The following is a 23,314-nucleotide window of genomic DNA, read 5'->3' as shown; positions in this document are numbered from 1 at the left end:
TTTGTTTATTCAGCCAAGAGTATCTGCTAGAGGGACTACTTTAAATTGCACATATCTAGCTCTTTCTATGAATAGTAAGTAGCATACTACACGTGGACAAGTACTTGTAAGTACAAAGGGGTTTAGGCGGGGCATGTACATTCACATACGTATTCACAAGGAAAGTATTCGGCTTTCAAATACACTATACAAAGTATGTGGACAACCTTTCAAATTAGTTGATTTGGCTATTTAAGCCACACCTGTTGCTGACAGGTGTATAAAGTTGAGCACACAGCCATGCAATCGCGATAGACAAACATTGGCAGTGGAATGGCCTTACTGAAGAGCTCAGTGACTTTCAACGTGGCACCGTCATTGGATGCCACCTTTCCAACAAGTCAGTTTGTCAAATTTCTGCCCTGCTCGACCTGCCCTGGTCAACTGTAAGTACTGTTATTGTAAAGTGGAAATGTCTAGGAGCAACAACGGCTGAGCCCGGAAGTGGTAGGCCACACAAGCTCATAGAACGGGACCGCCGAGGGCTGAATCACGTAATGTGTAAAAATTGTCTGTCCTTGGTTGCAACACTCACTACTGAGTTCCAAACTGCCTCTGGAAGCAACGTCTGCACGGACTGTTTGTTGGGAGCTTCATGAAATGGGTCTCCATGGCCGAGCAGCTGCACACAAGCCTAAGATCACTGTGTAATGCCAAGCGTCGGCTGGAGTGACGTAAATGTCGCCACCATTTGACTCTGGAGCAGAAGAAACATTTTCTGGCTTGATGAATCACACTTCCCTATCTGGCAGTCCGTCGGATAAATCTGGGTTTGATGGATCCCAAGAGAATGCTACCTGCCCCAATGCATAGTGCCAACTGTAAAGTTTGGTGGAGGAGGAACAATGGTCTGGGAATGATTTTCAGGGTTTCGAGCTAGGCCCCTTAGTGAAAGGAAATCTTAACGCTACAGCAATCAATGATATTCTAGACAATTCTGTGCTTCCAACTTTGTGGCAACAGTTTGGGGAAGGCCCTTTCCTGTTTCAGCATGACAATGTCCCCCATTGAAAAAGCGAGGTCCATAGAGAAATGGTTTGTCGAGATCGGTGTGTAAGAACTTGACTGGCCTGCACAGAGCCCTGACCTCAACCCCACCGAACACCTTTGGGATGAATTGGAATGCCAATTGCGAGCCAGGCTTAATCGCCTAACATCAGTGCCTGACCTCACTAATGCTCTTTTGGCTGAATGGAAGCAAGTCCCTGCAGCAATGTTCCAACATCTAGTGGAAAACCTTCTCAGAAGAGTGGAGGCTGTTATAGCAGCAAAGGGGGACCAACTCCATATTAATGCCTATGATTTTGGAATGAGATGTTCGACGAGCAGGTGTCCACATTCTTTTGGTCATGTAGTGTAAATTGCATTGCACAACATTGACAATTATCATAATATATAAAAATAAATAAAAAATATATGCCATTTAGCAGACGCTTTTATCCAAAGCGACTTACAGTCATGTGTGCATACATTCTACGTATGGGTGGTCCCGGGGATCGAACCCACTACCCTGGCGTTACAAGCGCCATGCTCAACCAACTGAGCAAACAAAGGATCAAGTTCAAATGTATGCCTGCGATTTCTATCTACCAATGAAAATCATCATAGCTGTTCTCGTCTTCAATCAGACTTCCAGTTCCCCTTGTCAAGTGAACTCATACTGTAAGTTTTTAACAGAGTTGGTGCAAATTAGGAGACCCAAATAGGACAAAAAATACCCAGGATTAGGCTGTTTTTACAGCACAAAACAGCAAATGGTAAATGCAGTTACTAGTTTCTGCATTTACTTTGTATATAACTTTATGGGTTTATATACACATCATTGAACTTGACTTCTCTATAGGTTTTGCACAGATACAGTATTTTGCTATGGGCTGTTTCTATGGGTAGAGCACAGCCAAACATGTTCCCATTCACCAGATAAGAATGCGGCTTTCAAATGATGTTGCATTGCACAACATTCAAGAGGGTCAAATTCAAATCCACAAAGCATGGTCAGATCTTGTGTAGGTTTTAAAACTTGTTTTCAGTAGAAAACCACGCCTATTTTAAACATCGTAGGCACAATCAGCCAATCTCTGTAGGGAAGGCGGTGGCACCAACTTCACTGATTGGCTGGTTTGAAAATAACTGACCGCATATGCTTTTCGCAATTTAAATCCTTATGTTTTGCTTCGAAAAAGTGAAAGGATAGTCACTTCTAGCGAAACGTTTAAGGTAAGTCATTGCATGGTAAAAGCTACTTTACTACCTAGCAGATTCATGTGAATCACATACAAATAATCAAAGAGCAAGAACCTTATTTTGTAGTTCTCTTCAAGATAACGTTGTTAAACTAGGTTTAGCCATCCGCAGACTTTAGTTTAGCTAACGTGACTTGTCAGTTTTTCTCAAGTTTGCGGACCAAAGCTTAACAATAATTGTAAATTGCCTAATGAATGATTTTTATTAATTTGATCTGGCTTCAAAAACTAGAACACATTAACTAAATTATTTAGCTAGATAGAAAACAACGAATGGCACAGCAGACTCGCTCGAACTTTTTTTTTTTTACGTAAACTTTTTGTCTTAACTTATGTCACCGGACATTTAGGCATCTACTGTGTCGTCATGGGATCCAGCGAGAGCAAGGTTGCTGTGGCCTCAACGCCCAAACATGACCCCAGCCATCGCATCAAACACGACCGTCTCTCTCAACTTGTCGACCCACGGTCTCCATCTGTAACTATTGACCGCACACCTATTCAGGTAACGTTAGATGACAAGGGCCATCATTTTGATTTGAAAATAGTTTATTATTTAAATACTCGAATATCATGTGTAATTGTTCTGTTTACTGTATCCGTAGTGTATGTCTATTGTGTATAATTCCTGTATAGTGTTTAACTTGCAGCACCATTTCACCAAGTCTAATTCTGGGTACATGTAATTGGCGAATAGAGCCCCACATTTGAGGTGTCAAAGCCTACCGGTCAAACAGGGAAATAGTTCCCTGTTTAGTTAGTTTAAATTATTTTATTTGTCATATGTGCTGCCAACATTACTAGATTGAACACTAAGATTACTAGAGACAATAGGGCAGAGACACTACCAAAAGTATACGTAAAGTATACGTGGATACTTTCTCATTGAACATCTCATTCCAAAATCATGGGCATTACAAAGGTGTTGGTCCTGCTTTGCTCCTTAACAGCCTCTACTCTTCTGGGAAGGCTTTCCACTAGATGTTGGAACATTGCTGCGGGACTTGCTTCCATTCAGCCACGAGCATTAGTGAGGTCCGGCACTGATGTTAGTCGATTTAAGCCTGGCTCGCAGTCGGCATTCCAATTCATACCAATGGGTTTGAGCTCAGGGCTCTGTGAAGGCCATTCAAGTTTTTCCACACCGATCTCGACAAACCACTTCTGCATGGTCCTCGCTTTGTGCCCGGGGGCATTTGTATTTATTATACACTTCGCTCAGCCAATCATCAGCCATTTGTGTAAGTGCTGTGCTTGTTGAATGTCCTTACCTATAAGTGTGCTAAGAGTTTGTTTTACAGTACAATAGCAGGGTATCTGGTCAAAAACTATTTAAAATTGAAGATATGCAAAATAGGAGTGGCAATACCGTCAGGTATTATCCTCAGTAATTTTCCATTGAACTTGTCAGACCCGGTGGCTTGTCATTGATAGACAACAATTTTCACCTCTTCCACACTCTATGGAATTCAAAAGTACAATGTTTGTCTTTCAGAATTTAGTCAGATATACATGGATGTGTAGTGTCAGTGTTTGTTGCTGGCACTAAGTGCCTAAGTCATACCTAAGTCATGCCTACGTTTGCTAATCTTGACAATGGGAGAGAAAAAAATCATTAAACTTGGTGGCAATATCAGTGTTTTTTGTGACGAATGAGCCATCTGATTCAATGACTGATGGAGCCGAGTGTGCCTTTTTGCCCAAAGTTTCATGTAAGGTGTGCCAGCACTTTTTACTACTTATTTATTTATTATTATACACTGCCCAAAAAAAGGGAACACTTAAACAACACAATGTAACTCCAAGTCAATCACACTTCTGTGAAATCAAACTGTCCACTTAGGAAGCAACACTGATTGACAATAAATTGCACATGCTGTTGTGCAAATGGAATAGACACCAGGTGGAAATTATAGGCAATTAGCAAGACACCCCCAATAAAGGAGTGGTTCTGCAGGTGGGGACCACAGACCACTTCTCAGTTCCTATGCTTCCTGGCTGATGTTTTAGTCACTTTTGAATGCTGGCGGTGCTTTCACTCTAGTGGTAGCATGAGACGGAGTCTACAATCCACACAAGTGGCTCAGGTAGTGCAGTTAATCCAGGATGGCACATCAATGCGAGCTGTGGAAAGAAGGTTCGCTGTGTCTGTCAGTGTAGTGTCCAGAGCATGGAGGCGCTACCAGGAGACAGGCCAGTACATCAGGAGACGTGGAGGAGGCCGTAGGAAGGCAACAACCCAGCAGCAGGACCGCTACCTCCGCCTTTGTGCAAGGAGGAGCAGGAGGAGCACTGCCAGAGCCCTGCAAAATGACCTCCAGCAGGCCACAAATGTGCATGTGTCTGCTCAAACGGTCAGAAACAGACTACATGAGGGTGGTATGAGGGCCCGACGTCCACAGGTGGGATTTATGCTTACAGCCCAACACCGTGCAGGACGTTTTTCATTTGCCAGAGAACACCAAGATTGGCAAATTCGCCACTGGCGCCCTGTGCTATTCACAGATGAAAGCAGGTTCACACTGAGTACATGTGACAGTCTGGAAACACAGTGGAGAACATTCTACTGACTGCAACATCCTCTAGCATGACCGGTTTGGCGGTGGGTCAGTCATGGTGTGGGGTGTCATTTCTTTGGGGGGGCCGCACGGCCCTCCATGTGCTCGCCAGAGGTAGCCTGACTGCCATTAGGTACCGAGATGAGATCCTCAGACCCCTTGTGAGACCATATGCTGGTGCGGTTGGCCCTGGGTTCCTCCTAATGCAAGACAATGCTAGACCTCATGTGGCTGGAGTGTGTCAGAAGTTCCTGCAAGAGGAAGGCATTGATGCTATGGACTGGCCTGCCCGTTCCCCAGACCTGAATCCAATTGAGCACATCTGGGACATCATGTCTCGCTCCATCCACCAACGCCACGTTGCACCACAGACTGTTCAGGAGTTGGTGGATGCTTTAGTCCAGGTCTGGGAGGAGATCCCTCAGGAGACCATCCGCCACCTCATCAGGAGCATGCCCAGGCATTGTAGGGAGGTCATACAGGCACGTGGAGGCCACACACACTACTGAGCCTCATTTTGACTTGTTTTAAGGACATTACATCAAAGTTGGATCAGCCTGTAGTGTGGTTTTCCACTTTAATTTTGAGTGTGACTCCAAATCCAGACCTCCATGGGTTGATAAATTTGATTTCCATTGATCATTTTTGTGATTTTGTTGTCAGCACATTCAACTATGTAAAGAAAAAAGTATTTAATAAGAATATTTCATTCTGATCTAGGATGTTATTTTAGTGTTCCCTTTATTTTTTTGAGCAGTGTATACCATTTATTTTTGTTTCATAGTATAGTTTACTTTTCTTTAGTCATGTGATTTCTCAATTTGCAGTACGTTTGCCAATTAGTTGTACAGCTAGACCTATTTTCCATGCCTCATCCCTCTCAACCCTCTAACTTTTTTACATTCCTTATCAATCCAAAGTTTTTTTTAAATGGGTGCATGCTTCGTCATAAATGTGTCAAGTGCAGCGTCTTTTATTTTTTGACCTTTTATTTAAAAGGCAAGTTAGTTAAGAACATTCTTATTTTCAATGACAGCCTAGGAACAGTAGGTTAACTGCCTTGTTCAGGGGCAGAACGAATTGTATGACATCCACACAATATTAGGCCCAGTGTTTGGAACTTTGGTTTTCCTAGATATGACTACTATATTGTGATCACTACATCCTATGGATTTGGATACTGCTTTAAAGCAAATTTCTGCAGCATTAGTAAAAATGTGATCAATTGATTTGATTTCATTCCTGTGCTGTTTGTAACTACCCTGATAACCTGAACCAGGTTGCAGGCACTGGTTACAGTTTGGTGCATTTTCTTGAGTGGGCAGCTTGATGAAAGCCAGCTAATATTTAAATCACCCAGACAATATACCTCTCTATCACATGCATTTCACACATGTTATCCAGATACTGACTTTTAGCACTTGGGCTATAGCAGCTTCCCACAAGAATGGCCTTTTCGGTGAGACAGAGGAACCTGAAGCCATATTACTTCAACAGTATTTAACATAATATCCCATCTAAGCTTTATAGGAATGTGGTTCTGAATATAGACTGCATCGCCCCTATTGGCATTTGTCTTTTCAGTAGATGTTATAACCATGTATTGCTACCACTATCATCAAAGATATTATCTAAATGAGTTTCAAAAAGTCAGAATATGACTGCCATCTGTTAGCAAGTTATTAACTTCATGAACCTTGTTTCTTATGCTTCACATGTTAATATGGCCTATTTTTACCACTTATGGGATGCTTGATTGGTTTCACAAACCACTCAAGGGCGGTGGGGCCCGATGGACCCAAGCCAGCTGTAGTATCCATCATGGATAATGACTGGGCTGGAGTCTCAGGCTGTCTGAGAGTGGTAGCTCTGAGGATCTGAGCCCGAGGTAGACGCCACCGGAGAGGAAGACCAAACAGAGGGCCACGGCGCAGGTACCTCCGGATCCGATCTCTAATCGGAAGCCCCTAGCGACGATGGTGCCGGAACCTCTGGATCCAGGGCAGCGAAGACGTTTCTGCTCTTTGACCGGGCTTAACAGGAAAGGGCCTTCCACAAAGTTAGAAGCACAGAATGTCATTGTATACTGTAGTGTTAAGATTTCTCTTCTCTGGAACTAAGGGGCCTTGCCCTGAACTGTGAAAAACAGCCCCAGACCATTATTCGTCCTTCCTCAAACTTTACAGTTGACACTATGCATTGGGGCCGGTAACGTTCTCCTGGCATCTGCCAAACCCAGATTTGTAAGTCGGACTGCCAGATAGTATCAGTTGAATCATATTTTACCGTGTGTGTAATGCGTGTCTGTTTGGCCCAGTCAAACATTTGGATACACCTACTCATTCCATGGTTTTTCTCTATTTTTACTATTTTGTACATTGTAGAATCGTGAAGCCATAACTTTGAAATAACACATGGAATCATGTAATAACCAAAAAAGTGTTAAACAAATCAATATTTTTTTTATATTTGAGATTCTTCAAAATAGCTACCCTTTGCCTTGACAGCTTTGCCCGTGCATACATTGTGTAACAAGAATGTATTACTCTATTTCAGGTGGGTGGAACTGTCTCCTGTGTCCCAGTTGTGGTGGAGAGTGACTGCTCCATTCTAGCCAGTGACCCTCGGTCACCCTCAGTCGGTGTCACCCGCACCCCAATGAAGGACTCAATGAGAGGTAACTATCTTAACCAAGTGGCAAAGATACCCAGTCATGCACTGGAAGAAGGCCTAGGGTTGATTTGGGTTTGGTTAGAATGATTTAATTCATTTTAACAGGGAGTCCTGCTGAGACAAACTCTCTTTCACAGATAATCCCTAAATACAATCAGAATATCACCAACCGGGGTCGACAGAACGACGGGGATGGCATTCAGTTTCTTTGACTGTAGAAACGGTATTAAGGCGTTTGCATTTGCATACTAGTTTCGATTTGTTCCTAGCAGACCTCGGCTAGGTGACGTGAACGTCTGTGCCTCGCATACGCCCTTTAAAAAAAATCTTCACTTGAAAAACTAGACTGTGATAATACTGTTTGTCCCTTTTGAGATACCATAACTAGTATAAACTTCCTCAATAGTCAGAATTAATCTTAAGAACTCAAATTTGTAATACATTTTGACATTTTTGCAGAGGATCTTGAGTCGTGCAATTTTACATCTAACTAAGATGTTTGGAGTAGTATTTCCCAGGTAAAATGAAAAGCTGGATTGAATGGGCTCGCTGGTCGGATATGTAGTTTGGCCACCCCCTAACGTAGCAGGCCTGAAACTAGCCCCCCCCCCATGTTGTTGCTCTCTTCTGCACTGTTCAACCAATCCAGTAAATTTGGAGGAGTTAAGATGGAGTGTTGCCTTTTTAATGTCCAAAGTGGAAGTCTCCTTCCATTTCCCCTGAATTGGAACATTGTCGTTGGGGACTCAGCAGGGGCTACCCCTGCCCTTAACTGTAGATGCAGCATTGCCCTTTTAGTACATTTTCAAAAAGCTTTTTGTCAAAGTTATTTTATTTTTAACTTTTTGTTTTTTTTGTTCCTTCAGTGACAGTTGGTTCCTTTGCCCGTCGCCTTGGCATGCTCATCCACGGTGACTCTGTAGAAATAGTTGCCCCTGTGCCCTTTAACAAGTTTCCCAACCTCAATGTGGAGGAGGAGGAGGCGGCAGTGGTGGAGGGAGAGAGAGGTTCCAGTGAGCCCGTTCTCTCTCCTCAGCCATCACAGGTCTCAGGTGACATGATCCAGCCCTCTCCCAAGAGTGTGACTAGTCATGTGCTTCTCACCCAGAGCCCCTTCGTTCTCGTGGGGGAGGCCCAGATAGTCAAAGCTGATTTCACTGTGGAGGAAGCCGACGAGGCCAAAGAGTCTTCACTACACAAGCGCCTGAGTATGAGCTTGATCACCTGCCACGATGGTGTCGCCCCATCGCCGGCCTTCGCCGGGGTGCACTACGACAGCCCTGCGTCTCCTCTCCCTGAAAACGCTGCTGCTGAACTCCACAAGGACGAACCTGACCACGCGTATGCCCTTCCCTCAGTCACCTCTGACCCCGCACAACCTCTGACCCCCATGGCTGAACCATCCATCCCCACCGTTACAGACTTCACTGAAGTCACTGTTGCTACGGAGATGCCTAAAGTGGAGGCGAAAGTGGAGGTCCCAACACCAGTGGAGGAGCCAGTGATGCCCGTCACACAAGAGTCACCTGTTGTACCATCCACCACAACCACTGGCTCCAGCGTGAGCCAGCAGCAGCCCCAAGCCACTGGGATCCGTTGCCCCACCTTCGACACCAAGAGCCCCAGTCAAGTGGTGTTCAAGCCCCAGTGGCTAGGCAAGGGCTTCGGGGCCACAGGGGTGAGGGCCAGAGGGAGAGGAGGCAAGTGGGGTTCGTCCTCTTCACCACTCTCCGTCCAGGTTGGAAACAAGAATGCAGCCAATGAGAACAAGGGGCAGTCGGTCAAACCGAAGCAGAGAGGTACGTGGGTGATTAATTTTTAGCAAAAAAAATTTAAATTAATTTTTTATATTATTTTATACGCTTTCTCTCCTCTCCCATGTGGCAGACAAGGCACTCATGGCTGAAGGCCGCTCCCCTCTGCAGATGCTCAAGGAGACCAACTCCCCCCGGGAGCAAGCTACACAGGTATATAGATGGTGTACACTAGGGCTGTAACAGTCATGGTATTTCAGAAGATGGTTATTGGTCACCCATTCAAGTCAATAATGGCATAATGGTTGGACTGGCGGCCATTGTGAGGTCGTCACGATCTGGGCAAGCGGTAAAGACGAAAAACCTGTCTTCAAAAATGTATCTTATTTTAAACCCAACTTTAAGACAAAGCTACATTTTTTTCTGATACATTTTGACTTTGCCACTGGCCCAACTAGTGGGAACCCCATTGCGAGTGTACCCAACAATACGTGCTGTGATTTGTTGATTCAACTAACAACAAAAAATACATCCAATTAAATGTTGATGTCTGTTAACATTAATTTGAATGATCATTCTACATTACCATGGAAATTATTGCATCACACTACCAGGCAGCCATTGTGCATGTACCAATGGGTTTACCAGTCAAATTGCCAGGGTCAGAGGTTGCAAGCCCATTTCATGTGTGCTTCAAGACCTTGCTGAAAATAGCAGTTTCATCACGATGTAAAGAGTCCATGTTACTACGGAAACTGACTCCACTGTACGACTGTCCGGCAGTCATCTCATTCGTTCATGTCTGCACACACTAAAGCCTAAGGAACAGGATTGATCTATTTGGTGGGTCAGAGGAAAAGGAACAATCACAACAGCTTTTAAACCTGTGGTCTAACTGAAAGGTTCGGTCTCTCCCTTCCCTCCCTGCCCAGCAGATGAAGCTGAAGATGGCCACCCCAGACAGACAGAGGCTGGGTCAGACGAACCGGAGAGTCCTGACTGTGTCCGTGGACAAGGAGAACCGATAGGTGGACGTTGCAGAAGAACATGCACAAACACTAATTGGCCAGTGTACAGAATGTTGCCATTTTTCTATATCCTTCTAAAAACAAGCCTTTTAAAGTGTTCAGCTATTCTTTTCTTTTAACTGGCTTTTTCAAACTGCTAACAAATTATAATTTGTGTACGTTGCTTTTGGAAGTGTCATCTATGATTTTTCTGACTGTTTCTTTTCATTTATTTCAAATGTCCATATCAGTGTTTTTGCTATCCAGTCCTTTATGTAAATAAATTTACTTTTAAATCTTAATCTGTTTTTTTATGCTCCTAACTGGAATACACCTTTTATGACGCAGGATGAAATGTTTTTATTAGTCTTAAGTTGCTAAGTAAAGCCATACCTTCAGTGTAAGAAAAGCGCCGTATGAATTTACTATATGCACATTGTTCTGATGGTAAAGATAGGCTGTCCAAATTGTCAAGTGTGTGTGTGTGATGTGATTTGAAAAGAAATAGTCACCTCACATTGAGTTATTGTGCTGTACAGAGTTGCTACTATGTTTTTCTCGCACGACAGTGGTAAACCAAACCACGTGTGTAGCCATTACTGTCACTTCGATATACACGGCCAGGTAAGGTTTAAACTCCTCCAGTCCTCTATGACAAATGTGAAATATTGTGGTCTTGTGCATTTGCCTTTTTTTTTTGTCAGTGAACCATACGATCTATATCATCCTGTCTGTCCAGCCAACAGTTTTACTCAGATCGCTTATGCCTTTTTGTGACTAGCCATCGGGAAATAGGCCAAAAGATTAGACCCCAACTCATGTTAAACTTATCCTTTTCAACGCGTACGTACGTAAACTTTCAGACACACACTCATGTAGAAATCTGCAGGCTAAATAAACCATTTTATTCTGTGACCATAAAAATAGAAAAAACTTAACTCAACAAGGGAATTCTAACCAACACACGAACATCGCTTTCAAACGAATCGATGCTTACATATTCCTCCCCTGACGAACAGTTTAACTCGCCTCAAATATAAAAGCATGTCACGTCCTAGTTATTGTAAACCTACAGTCTTATCGGTGGTCAATTATTTTGTGGTCGTATCCTGTTATTTCATCCAAGTCTCTACCGTTTCCATTTGGCAACTGCTCTTATGACATAGGAAATATATTCATATAACGCTAGAATTCAGTTTGAACCTTGACATATATTCATATAATGCTAGAATTCAGTTTGAACCTTGACATATATTCATATAATGCTAGAATTCAGTTTGAACCTTGACATATATTCATATAACGCTAGAATTCAGTTTGAACCTTGACATATATTCATATAATGCTAGAATTCAGTTTGAACCTTGACATATATTCATATAATGCTAGAATTCAGTTTGAACCTTGACATATATTCATATAACGCTAGAATTCAGTTTGAACCTTGACATATATTCATATAACGCTAGAATTCAGTTTGAACCTTGACATATATTCATATAATGCTAGAATTCAGTTTGAACCTTGACATAAAGTCAATCATTCATTGATGCAACGATCATGTTTTTCTACAAAAGTCCCCCCTGCCTAACTCAAGTTTAGAGTCGGAAGTAGGAAGAGACGATAGACTCTCTCGTCACAATTCTTCTCTCAAATTGAATAAGACTTGGCACAATAAAAATAAATAACCTTTCACCCATGGCTTCCTAGTCCCCCCCATCCCTCTTGTCAATCTACCAGGTTTTCATGATATTCTTCCTCTATTCCCCTCCCCTTAGTCTTTCGTTCTGTTCTGTCTGTCCTCTAGACTAGAGGACTGGCTCAGTTCCATATCTTCAGGAAGCTGTCCCAGGATCCTGTGCAGCATGCCATTCCGTCCGAGGATACTCCGATGCAGCTCACCCTGTTGTCATGACCAGCCAGCACTCCTGAGCCATGAAGAGAATTATGTCAGTGTAGAATGTATGCAAATATTATGTTTGCCTACATTGCATCCACATTTTCTCTCCCTCTATTTCTCCCTTCGTCCCACTTGCATCCTCCTTTCTCCTCTCACCATCCCCTCTACTTACCCACACTGTCTCCCTCTTTCTGCCTCCAGCCCCTCTAGTCACCCACACTATATCCCTTTCTCTCTCTCCCCGTACTCACCCACTCTCTCGGCTTTAAGCATGTCCCAGATGTTGACGTTGAAGTCATCATATCCGGCCAGTAAAAGGCGGCCGGAGAGGGACGGGGCGAGGGAGGTCACCCCACACATGATGCCCGAGTCCTGGTAGGTGATGAGCTCCTGGTCTGCTCTCAGGTCATACAGCTTACAGGTGGCATCGTCTGAGCCCGTTATAACCGCATTACCATTGGGGAAGAACTGGATAGAGTGGAGAGGTTGGAGGTCAGAGCAGTGGTCTCTCTAACTATGGTTTTGGAGAGCTACAGAGCGGGTGTAAGCTTTTGTTCACCTCATTAAATTAATCAACTGTTTGAGCAACCAGTTGCATCAAATACATTTTTTGGATACTGTACATTTTGATAAGTGTTTTTTTTAAAGCTTAAATTTTAAAGTTTTTGTCTGTCCATGTGAACTTCCGGGTGCAGTGATTCTGACTATCAGAATACTAAACTATTAATAATCAATGAATAAATGCTGGGGGTCCTCTGTCCTCACCCCGATGGCGTTGATGTCACTCTCGTGGCCGCTGAATGTCTGTCTGCAGGTGGCTTCCCTGATGTCCCACAGTTTGGCCGTGAAGTCACACGCCCCCGAGATGAACATCTTGAAGTCGGGGGACACGGCCAGGGACATGCAGTCACCCAAGTGGCCCGCAAAGATGGTCTTCTCTGTCCCTGTCTCAATGTCCCATAGAACACTATAAAGTTTGGACAGACGGAGAGGATGGATATAGAGGTGGGCAAAGAAGACCGCAGGGACATGGTCAAAGAAGAAGAGGGTTGCGATGGAAGGCCGAAAGAAGGCAGAATGTTCAGGGCACCATTGCAGAAAAGTAATAGATACGACTATGCGTATCAAATGAAGGGTACAGTATAAGCCATATAATTAGAATGATACGGTAGCATTAAAGAGGTTAGACTGATCTCTGGTCAGTCGTTGTAACCCCTTATTAAACACCAGACTCATAGAGACTCCATCTCCATGACCTTACCAGGTGCAGTCGCCAGAGCTGGTGATGATCTCACTGTCGCTAAGGAAACGACAGCAGGACAGGTAACCTGGGCAATAAGAGAGAACATCAGAGCCATACAACACAAGCATGCGAGATTGCTGTATTGGATAGACGATATAAATACTACCTCGTATGTTCTTACGTTGATCTTTGATCGAAATGGCTCATCGTTAAACACGTTGCCAGTAATGCCGTCTTAATGAATGCAAATAGTGGGCTAAGTGTCGGGTGTGGTACCTGTGTGTGCGGCCAGCTCCCGCATGACCTTGACGTTGCCGTCCTTGCCCTTGAGGTTGTAGATGGAGCACATGTTGTCGAGACCGCCACACGCCACCATGTTCCCTGAGGGCGCGTAAGCACACGTCATCACCCACGACGACTTCAGAGGGATGGCGCTCACCTGAGTAGAGAAGGACAGTGATTCCTCACGTGGACCAGTGTGTGTATGTGTACGTGCCTGTGTGTCACACCGTATTTGCCAATGTGAGCACTTATATGAGCACTTGATAGTACAGAATATTGTTATTACAGTACATTGTTGATATTACAGTATATTGTCATTACATGCCGTATTCATGCAAAAAACACTGTCCCATGACCAAAACTCTCCAGACTGTAAACCCAGACACAGTCTGCCATACCTTGTTGGTGGTCAAGGTGTCCCATACTATCAGCTTTCCATCTTGAGAGGCACTGACACACAACCTGGTAGAGGGAACAAGACCGGTGTAGAGAGAGACAGACAGAAACAGAGAAAGAGAGAGAGAGACAGACAGAAATAGAGAAAGAGAGACAGACAGAGACAGACAAACAGAGAGACAGACAGAGAAAGAGAGAGACAGAGAAAGAGAGAGACAGACAGAAACAGAGAGAGAGACCGAGTACAGTAAAAGATCCAAGGACCTGCAGCAGCTCCAGATAAATAGACAGACCGATAACAGATACAGAGACTCTTTAGTCCCAAATGGCAGTCTGTCTTTAACATGACTGATCTAAAAAGCCATGACATGGTAATTGACTAATGCTACTGCACTTTTTCCCTATTGCCAGGTGTTTCCAGCACAAATGATGATGGGGAGGTCGATGCTGGTGATGATAATGATGATGCTGGTGATGATATTGTGTGCTATGTAGTTATGTCTAGCCACTATGGAGGAGTATGTGTGACTATGTTGTCTGTTAAGTGTTCACAGTTGCCAAATGAGTTCCCCGTGGAGGGACAATAAAGTTCTATTGGATTGTATTGTGTTAGACCTAGAGAGGCATTGTTACAGAACCTTTTCAGCCCAACACTGGTTCAGTTAGTAAAAGCTATCTTTAGACCCGCCAAATGTAGGATACCCCAAGTGTTGTAAACCCAGGAAAAGCTAATAAGCGTACTAACTTGCTACAACTGAGAAAGAGAAGAGATGAGATGAAATGAGAATATAGGGAGAGGTAATGAGAAGGAGAGAGGACAAAATGAAAGAAGAAAAGGGGGGTTAGTGCACATTCAAGTTACAGTATCAGCAATAATTGATTGATTCAGGGATAGTGTCGGTTTAAAGTGTTGCCAGACTGTCAGTCAAGTGTTTCCTGGTTCCACTCATTTGTCCAATTAAATCAAACTATGGGATTGCAACGCCAATCCAATTAACCAATAAACACAGAGCACTATTTGACGCCAGTTTTAAACCATAGCAGTATTTGTCACAGCAAGCTGTGTGAATGAATGGATGAGCAGATAAATATATACACTGCTCAAAAAAATAAATGGAACACTTAAACAACACAATGTAACTCCAAGTCAATCACACTTCTGTGAAATCAAACTGTCCACTTAGGAAGCAACACTGATTGACAATACATTTCACATGCTGTTGTGCAAATGGAATAGACAACAGGTGGAAATTATAGGCAATTAGCAAGACTTCTCAGTTCCTATGCTTCCTGGCTGACGTTTTTGGTCACTTTTGAATGCTGGTGGTGCTTTCACTCTAGTGGTAGCAGTACATCAGGAGACGTGGAGGAGGCCGTAGGAGTGGCAACAACCCAGCAGCAGGACCGCTACCTCCGCCTTTGTGCAAGGAGGAGCAGAAGGAGCACTGCCAGACCTCCAGCAGGCCACAAATGTGAATGTGTCTGCTGAAATGGTCAGAAACAGACTCCATGAGGGTGGTATGAGGGCCTGACGTCCACAGGTGGGGGTTGTGCTTACAGCCCAACACCGTGCAGGACATTTGGCATTTGCCAGAGAACACCAAGATTAGCAAATTCGCTACTGGCGCCCTGTGCTCTTCACGGCAGGGTAGCCTAGTGGTTAGAGCGTTGGACTAGTAACCGGAAGGTTGCAAGTTCAAACCCCCGAGCTGACAAGGTACAAATCTGTCGTTCTGCCCCTGAACAGGCAGTTAACCCACTGTTCCTAGGCCGTCATTGAAAATAAGAATTTGTTCTTAACTGATCTTGCCTAGTTAAATTTAAAAAAATAAAACAGATGAAAGCAGGTTCACACTGAGCACGTGACAGACGTGACAGTCTGGAGACGCCGTGGAGGACGTTCTGCTGCCTGCAACATCCTCCAGCATGACCGGTTTGGCGGTGGGTCAGTCATGGTGTGGGGTGGCATTTCTTTGGGGGGGCGCACAGACCTCCATGTACTCGCCAGAGGTAGCCTGACTGCCATTAGGTACCGAGATTAGATCTTCAGACCCCTTTTGAGACCATATGCTGGTGCGGTTGGCCCTGGGTTCCTCCTAATGCAAGACAATGCTAGACCTCATGTGGCTGGAGTGTGTCAGCAGTTCCTGCAAGAGGAAGGCATTGATGCTATGGACTGGCCCGCCCATTCCCCAGACCTGAATCCAATTGAGCACATCTGGGACATCATGTCTCGCTCCATCCACCAACGCCACGTTGCACCACAGACTGTCCAGGAGTTGGCGGATGCTTTAGTCCAGGTCTGGGAGGAGATCCCTCAGGAGACCATCCGCTACCTCATCAGCAGCATGCCCAGGCATTGTAGGGAGGTCATACAGGCACGTGGAGGCCACACACACTGCTGAGCTTAATTTTGACTTGTTTTCAGGACATTACATCAAAGTTGGATCAGCCTGTAGTGTGGTTTTCCACTTTAATTTCCAGACCTCCATGGGTTGATAAATTTGATTTCCATTGATAATTTTTGTGTGATTTTGTTGTCAGCACATTCAACTATGTAAAGAAAAAAGTATTTAAAGAAGAATATTTCATTCATTCAGATCTAGGATGTGTTATTTTAGTGTTCCCTTTATTTTTTTGAGCATAATGACTTAATGATAGAACTAACATCAATTATTGAATGAATACTTGAACAACTCAACAAGCAATTCTCAGGAAAGGAGTGCAGGCTAGAAGTCTGTGAAGGGTCATTGTCTACTTTGAGCTTGCGTGCGTGTGTGCGTTGTGCGTGCGCACGACTGTGTGTACGTATGTGTGCCTGTTTGTATGTGTATGTGTGTTTACTTGGTGTCAGTGCCCCAGTGCATGGCATAGATCTTGGCCAGGTGACCCCTCAGCGTCTTCCTGGTCTTCAGCTGGACACGTCCGACAAGCGTTGTCCCGGCAACCGCCTCCTGCAGGGTGGTGTCCTGCACTACCTTTCGGGCCTCCTGTAGAGGGATGGTTGTGTATGGTCAAGTTATGGTTATAATAACTATGGTCCACTTAACTATGGCTAAAACCACTATGATAACGATTGTAATTTTCATGGTGTGCTTATTGCTGCTGCAACCTGGTCTCAGAAGAAAACGTATCACATATGACTAAACTGCTGTTTACACCTACTCCTCCCGCCATTGGACGAACAGAGCGGTCAGGGGTGGGGATGTATGGTCATAACCGTTGTCATAGATATGACTATGACTGTGGTGTTATGAACACCTATACACCTTACGGTCCAGAGGATCAGAACAGTTAAGATTTTATATTATTGTATTAGGATCTCTTTTAGCCCAAGGGCTAGTTTTCCAATAGTTCTTAAAGAAATGTCAAATAAAAACATATAGAAATGAGAAAAACAAAAAAAGCTCAAATAAAAGGACAAAAACACAAAGTTTCACATTCCTATTACCTTAGACACACGATGAGTAACACCTCTCCCCCTCCTTCCCCCCACCCGCATACTTCATGTCCACATATGGATTTAAATACAACATAACATATTACAAGAACCTCTTAGAGCCACTCTCATTCCTAAAATGTATTCAACGACTCATCTCTTGAAACAACTTGGTTTTTGTCAAGAAGTTCAAGGACTTCACTGCCCTGAGGTGAAATATATTTTGCCCAGTTGTAATGCGGGTTTTGGGGGGTCTACAGGATGAGGATTCTTGTTCAGTTTACGGTTGATGATCATGGTAAAAATGTTTAGCAAATAGTTTAGTAAAGTACTAGCATATGAGAGGAACACAGGCAGGCGTTATATTCACACTAGTGATCGATTATTGCCTAGCAGTTAGAAAGGAGACCTAGCATCCGGAGGGCTGCCAGTTTGAATCCTGGGTCTGACCGGGGGAGAAAATGGGCGGGAAGTGAGCTGGCAAATAGAGTGTTGCTGCTATCAAATCCTTGAGTTGACCAATAATGTGATCTTCATCTGAATTATTGGTTGATAACTGACAGTGATCTGATCTTTGAGGTTGTCCGCCTCCTTTCGCAGCTCCTCCATTTCGCCCATGGCAACGGTTGGTAGACGTCGTCACCGATGGAGACAGGAAGTGAAATCAGGTGAGCAGATGTAATCCTAGGGGAGAGAAGGGGAAAAAAACATGAACCTTGTATTTTATCACTTCATTATCCATTCTTCTCACTGTAATGTCAATGTCTGTTACACGTGTACAACACAACACATGATATATTTATGCGTGTTACCAGCTTATTAGATCCAGGTCTACCCACTCTTTTCTTTGTTGTTTAGCTACTGTTTTGCAATTCAAAACCTCCCTCAACTACTTTGCAAACCCTCACAAACACACGCACACACACACACAAATACCCATACACTCACAAACCCACACCCATAGTCAAACAAGCTCACTTGCACAGATATGCATGTGCACGCACACGCACGTACATACAAGCGTGCAACTATATGAGCTAGTTAATATAACACATACTGCATGTACACGGGCACACTTTCCCATCCTGATTGTAAACTCAAACTCTGTGTGCTGTGTCATCTTAATGCCAACACTTTTCTCGTTTGATATCTCTCCTCGTGCGTATACGAGCTCAACAAACACCGTATTTACTATGCACTTTTCTATCTCAATTTACTTTAGTGCCATAGACTTTGAAAGCTTTCCAATCTTACGTCAGCCCAGAAAGCATTTATATTTTCGTGATTCCAGTGATGTCACATCACAGCGCTCTGATGACGCAATTAATCCTCTCGGCTGAATCAATGAGGACTGAATCGTTTTTTCAATGACCAAATTATTCTCAGGTTAGGCCTACTTTACAGTGAAGACAAAAAAGTAGGCATAGACTATTTCAAGTATCTCTGTCACATTATCAAATTAGGAACTTTAGAACTGGCAATGGCATCAGACTATTTTCTATGAAATCAGATGATAACCTTTACTTTAAAACACACTAAAAACATGATTATCACATAACATAACATTCCATGTGACATCCACACATCTAATAACATATTTGCATAATATTTGTGACAGATTCAATTATTTGGATCTCACTCCATCTTACCTCAACAACTACCAGGAGAAGAAAACCCTATATCCCTGGCTTTGATCGTGTTCCTTTGCTGCAATCTCTCTCTCTCTCTCTCTCTCTATTTGTCTAAAGTGTCTCTGTCAAATCTCATTACCAAATTAATTTGCCTCTCATTTGTGTGAGGAGAAAGGGAGAGGGAGAGAGAAGAGGCCGTGGCTCAGAGAAAGATATTAACTTTCTGTTGTTCCTTGCTGTTCCTATCTGTCTAGCACTGTAGGATACATGCATGTGTGGAAACACTGTAAATCATACGTCTAAATATAGAAATGCCTGAAACAATTAACCCTAAGGCGATTGCATCCATCTCAAGTTAGCTGCGCACATAGGTGTCCTGCTCCTTCACCTAAAGGGAGTAGTATCCACAACGGTCACCTTATCTAGCCTTCATCTGATTTAGGCCATATATTTGGTTCTCTGAGAAAATTACGTTTATAAATAGTCCTAACCCAATAAAACGGGACCGTTTTTTTAAAGTGTTTCAACTGTGCTATTGCCCTTTTGCCATCCTGTCCCTGAGACCCCGGCCTGCCATTGTTGCATGTGATTAAATGGCTCCTAGAGGTTGTCACAGAGTGGAGTGCATTAACATAGAGGGAGGGGGAGAGAGAGAGAGACGTAGGGAGAGGGAGAGAGAGAGAGAGAGGTAGGGAGGGGGGAGAGGTAGGGAGGGGGAGAGAGAGAGAGGTAGGGAGGGGGAGAGAGAGAGAGAAAGAGAGAAGGGGGTGGGGCTGTGTGTAGAGGCGATGCAGGAGAGAGTGAGTTTAAATCCCAGTGGCTGAGATTTTAAAGGAAGCCTTTTGATTCAAATCTGCTCTCATCCGATTACTGACTGCTCTTTGCATCTGGATAAGAGGTGGAGAGAGAGAGGGGCGGGATGGAGAGATGAGAGAGGGAGGGGGAAACTAGTGGTGGCGGATGAGAGGGAGGGAGAAGGGAGAGAATGGGGTGGTTAAAATCTAAGATAGGGTGAGATGGCTGATTTCTGTATGAAATGGGCAATGAACTTGAACTTGAGCTAGTGATTGTAGGAATGTGTAAGTCAGATCTTGTTTTCTCACTATAAATGTTTCACCTTTTCACTATTGACACACCATTAGCATTGTGTCACATACTATTAGGCAGATTGAAAAAAACGTTAACGGTGACCGGTGGCCAAACCTTTAGCACTAAAAACAAACCTTTCTCAGAACGGGACTGAAGAACTATTTCCAATTTGTAGCAAGACACTTTAGTTTTGATTTGAACGACGACGCCTTGAACTGTGTTTCCATGCTATGAAAGGGTCTAACACAAAGTACCACGTTTCAGCACCTATGCCAACTAGACACCCACAACGCCAGTGATACCGCCGGCAGAGAATCAAATGTATTCCAAAATGGATGTATCAGAGGAAACAATGTACAATGCTCTTAAAAAAAAACAACACTTAAACAAATGATGTGATCAATCAAATAAATGGACTGCGTTTCGACAGGCAGCCCAATTCGGATTTTGTTTTCCCACTAATTGACCAATCACATCAGCTCTGGGAAAAAAAAAGATCTGAAGTGAAAAGATCTGATGTGATTGGTCACGACCAATTAGTGGGGAAAAAGATGAGAATTGGGCTGCATGTGTAAACTGTCTGTCAATGGGGAGGAAAAAATCCACTTACAAGTTACAATGAATGTAAACGGAGTAACGCATTAGTAGTGCAATAACAATATTACATGCATTATAATATAGAAATCATATGTAAATCCTTGTTATGATAAAAATGTTAAACATTCAATTAAACATATCCAATCCAAGTTAGCATCGTTTTTCCATGTGATCTCCAAGGAATCGACCATGCTGCCATACTTCTTCAATTAAATTCCCTACCATGTTGTCGAGAAAAAAAAAATGGATTCATAGATTTTACAGTATCGATAAACTGTTATTTGTCGCCATTAAATGGCACCCTCGTCGTAGTGCTATCAAATTAAATTGATACTTATCCCACAGACCCCACTCATTTTGATTATATGAGAAAATCAGGACACACTCAAACCAGAACTAAAAGTACTTCTACACTCCCCCAAACTCATCTAGCAGCAGCATGTAGCCTAGCGGGTAGTCCTTTCCTGCAGTGAATTACCAAAAGTGCCCTCTTTGGCCTCATGGCTGGAATATTACTAATATTTTTCATGATTTCATCATTAATAAAGATGTCAAAAAACCTGGTGACGATCCAGTGTTTCTATGTCAAACAATGCTGTTATGTTTCGGTCTTCTGGGATGTATTTAAAGTGCAATATTGAGATGCAAACTCGAAATGTAATACTTTTCAACTCTATATCTGACATGGTACAGATTTCTTTCTTTTTTTTAAAACCATGTGTATGAGGTGCATACTTTTGTTTCAAAGTAGATTTGTTTAAGACTACCAAGAATCACTCTGGGTGACCCTGATTTAGCCCACTGCAGTAAAAGGTTAAGAGCATTGGTCCAGTAACCGAAAGGTCACTGGTTTTAATCCCCAAGCCGAATGGGTAAAAAAATATGTTGATGTGCCCTTGAGCAAGGCACTTACCCAAATTGCTCCTGTAAGTCGCTCTGGATAAGTGTCTGCTAAATGACAAAAATTGAACAAATCTGTTACAACCAAGAGCTCCATATACAGCGCTACTGTGACCAGAGGGTTTCACTTACAAATCTATTCACATATCCAATCCAAAAACTACAAACAAAGAAAACAACAATTGAGGTGTAAAATACAAATGTATGGCTGCCCACTCACCAAATAAGGAAGTTCTCCAGTGGGTTTCTTAACCTGTTCTCACTTTTCAGGGTCCCTCCGTTTGGTTGTCATATGTTTACCCCTCTTCTGTTACTAGATGTTTTTTATTCAGTTTTCCTGTCCCACACAGAATGGATATTCCACTCTCTCGCCCTCTCTCTCTCTCTCTCTCTCTCTAGCTTTCACACGCTCTCTCCTGTGAGGAACAGATGAGGATTGGAGCGGATGAAGAGAGATCAGGGATGAGGGGATAAATCCAGCGATGGAGAGTGAGAGGGTGGGCTTGGGGGGGTTGGGGCGTGAGAGAGGGAGACAGAGAAAGAAAAGATAGTGAGAAAGAGAGAGAGAGAGAAACAGAGAGAGAGAGAAACAGAGAGAGAGTGAAACAAAGAGAGAGAGAGAAACAGAGAGAGAGAGAGAGAGAAACAGAGAGAGAGAGAAACAGAGAGAGAGAGAAACAGAGAGAGAGTGAAACAAAGAGAGAGAGAGAAACAGAGAGAGAGAGAGAGAAACAGAGAGAGAGAGAAACAGAGAGAGAGAAACAGAGAGAGAAGAGAGAGAGAAACAGAGAGAGAGAAACAGAGGAAGAAACAGAGAGAGAGTGGGAGATAGGGAATGCGTGAGAGAGAGAGAGAGAGAGAGAGAGAGAGAGAGAGAGAGAGAGAGAGAGAGGGGCAAGCATAGCACACCAAACAAGGTGGGCAATCGTGTCATGGGGTCAAAAGACAGGAACCGGTCCTGCATTAATAAAAAATAAAAAAATTAAATACACTCCTGGACATGGCTTTTTATGGTGTGGTGTGAAGCCTGTGACTGGCAGGGGGCTTCAGTGTTTTGTAAACTTGAGAAGTCTAATTTTAGAAAAGCCAGCAGCACAGACAGAGACAGAGAGATGGGGACCAGATGAGGGGACATTGGTGACACATTGCAGGCCAGGGGAGAGAAGTTGCTCTAGTACACCTGCATGTATGAACCTCTAAGGCCAGCACCTCCACCTGCCTAACTATGACCTGATGAAGATACACATTTGCTACAAAGCCACATGGGTAAGAATAGAGTAGATTTGATTGTCCTCTGAGAAGGTCATTCTCTTTCACAGGCTCGTACCATGGTTCCTAGGTGTGGTCCATAATACTGTATTTACGGCACATTTTATATGTGGCACTTTTCATGGTCTCAATGAGCTACATTATACTGTTCAAAAATATGCAGCCGAAAAGGCAACTTGCTAAAAGTGAGACAAAGTAAAAAGGAGATGGACAGAAAGAGTGCCGAGGGAGGGAGGGAGGGAGGAAACAAACACATTGAGTAAGGAGACAGGCAGAGCGAAAAAGAGACAGAGA

General features: G+C 43.5%; 2 protein-coding genes across 16 annotated transcripts; one reads left to right on the top strand and one right to left on the bottom strand.

The window, feature by feature from the left end:
• Nucleotides 1-346: 346 nt before the first annotated feature.
• LOC118367319 (cell division cycle-associated protein 3-like) lies at nucleotides 347-10,576 on the top strand. Of its 3 annotated transcripts, none has more exons than XM_052494119.1 (6): nucleotides 347-425; nucleotides 2,633-2,787; nucleotides 7,397-7,517; nucleotides 8,380-9,312; nucleotides 9,401-9,480; nucleotides 10,203-10,576. In XM_052494119.1, the coding sequence occupies exons 1-6, from the start codon at nucleotides 362-364 to the stop codon at nucleotides 10,293-10,295; spliced, it is 1,446 nt and encodes a 481-aa protein (XP_052350079.1). In that variant the 5' UTR covers nucleotides 347-361; the 3' UTR covers nucleotides 10,296-10,576. The 3 variants fall into 3 exon arrangements, with proteins under 3 accessions (XP_052350079.1, XP_052350078.1, XP_035606545.1); XM_052494118.1 differs by having other exon boundaries at nucleotides 10,200-10,576; XM_035750652.2 differs by lacking the exon at nucleotides 347-425 and adding an exon at nucleotides 2,113-2,256 and having other exon boundaries at nucleotides 10,200-10,576.
• A 574-nt stretch (nucleotides 10,577-11,150) lies between these two features.
• On the bottom strand, nucleotides 11,151-22,191 carry LOC118367320 (guanine nucleotide-binding protein G(I)/G(S)/G(T) subunit beta-3-like). Of its 13 annotated transcripts, none has more exons than XR_008090347.1 (11): nucleotides 19,184-19,785; nucleotides 18,096-18,218; nucleotides 16,940-17,085; nucleotides 14,098-14,161; nucleotides 13,694-13,856; nucleotides 13,436-13,502; nucleotides 12,940-13,141; nucleotides 12,426-12,642; nucleotides 11,718-12,202; nucleotides 11,598-11,637; nucleotides 11,151-11,557 (listed from the first exon to the last, which is right to left on the bottom strand). XR_008090347.1 is itself a non-coding variant. In XM_052494121.1 (9 exons), the coding sequence occupies exons 2-9, from the start codon at nucleotides 18,150-18,152 to the stop codon at nucleotides 12,096-12,098; spliced, it is 1,023 nt and encodes a 340-aa protein (XP_052350081.1). In that variant the 5' UTR covers nucleotides 18,153-18,218; nucleotides 21,972-22,191; the 3' UTR covers nucleotides 11,151-12,095. The 13 variants fall into 13 exon arrangements, 3 of the variants coding, with proteins under 3 accessions (XP_052350081.1, XP_052350080.1, XP_052350082.1); XR_008090344.1 differs by having other exon boundaries at nucleotides 11,598-11,677; nucleotides 11,758-12,202; XR_008090349.1 differs by lacking the exon at nucleotides 11,598-11,637 and adding an exon at nucleotides 11,638-11,677 and having other exon boundaries at nucleotides 11,758-12,202.
• Between the last annotated feature and the right edge of the window lie 1,123 nt (nucleotides 22,192-23,314).

Source organism: Oncorhynchus keta, chromosome 34, assembly GCF_023373465.1.
Source record: "Oncorhynchus keta strain PuntledgeMale-10-30-2019 chromosome 34, Oket_V2, whole genome shotgun sequence".
In the NCBI taxonomy this organism is placed as follows: Eukaryota; Metazoa; Chordata; class Actinopteri; order Salmoniformes; family Salmonidae; genus Oncorhynchus; species Oncorhynchus keta.
Note: the sequence above shows the minus strand (reverse complement) of the source record. Positions and strands in the feature narration are given on the sequence as shown.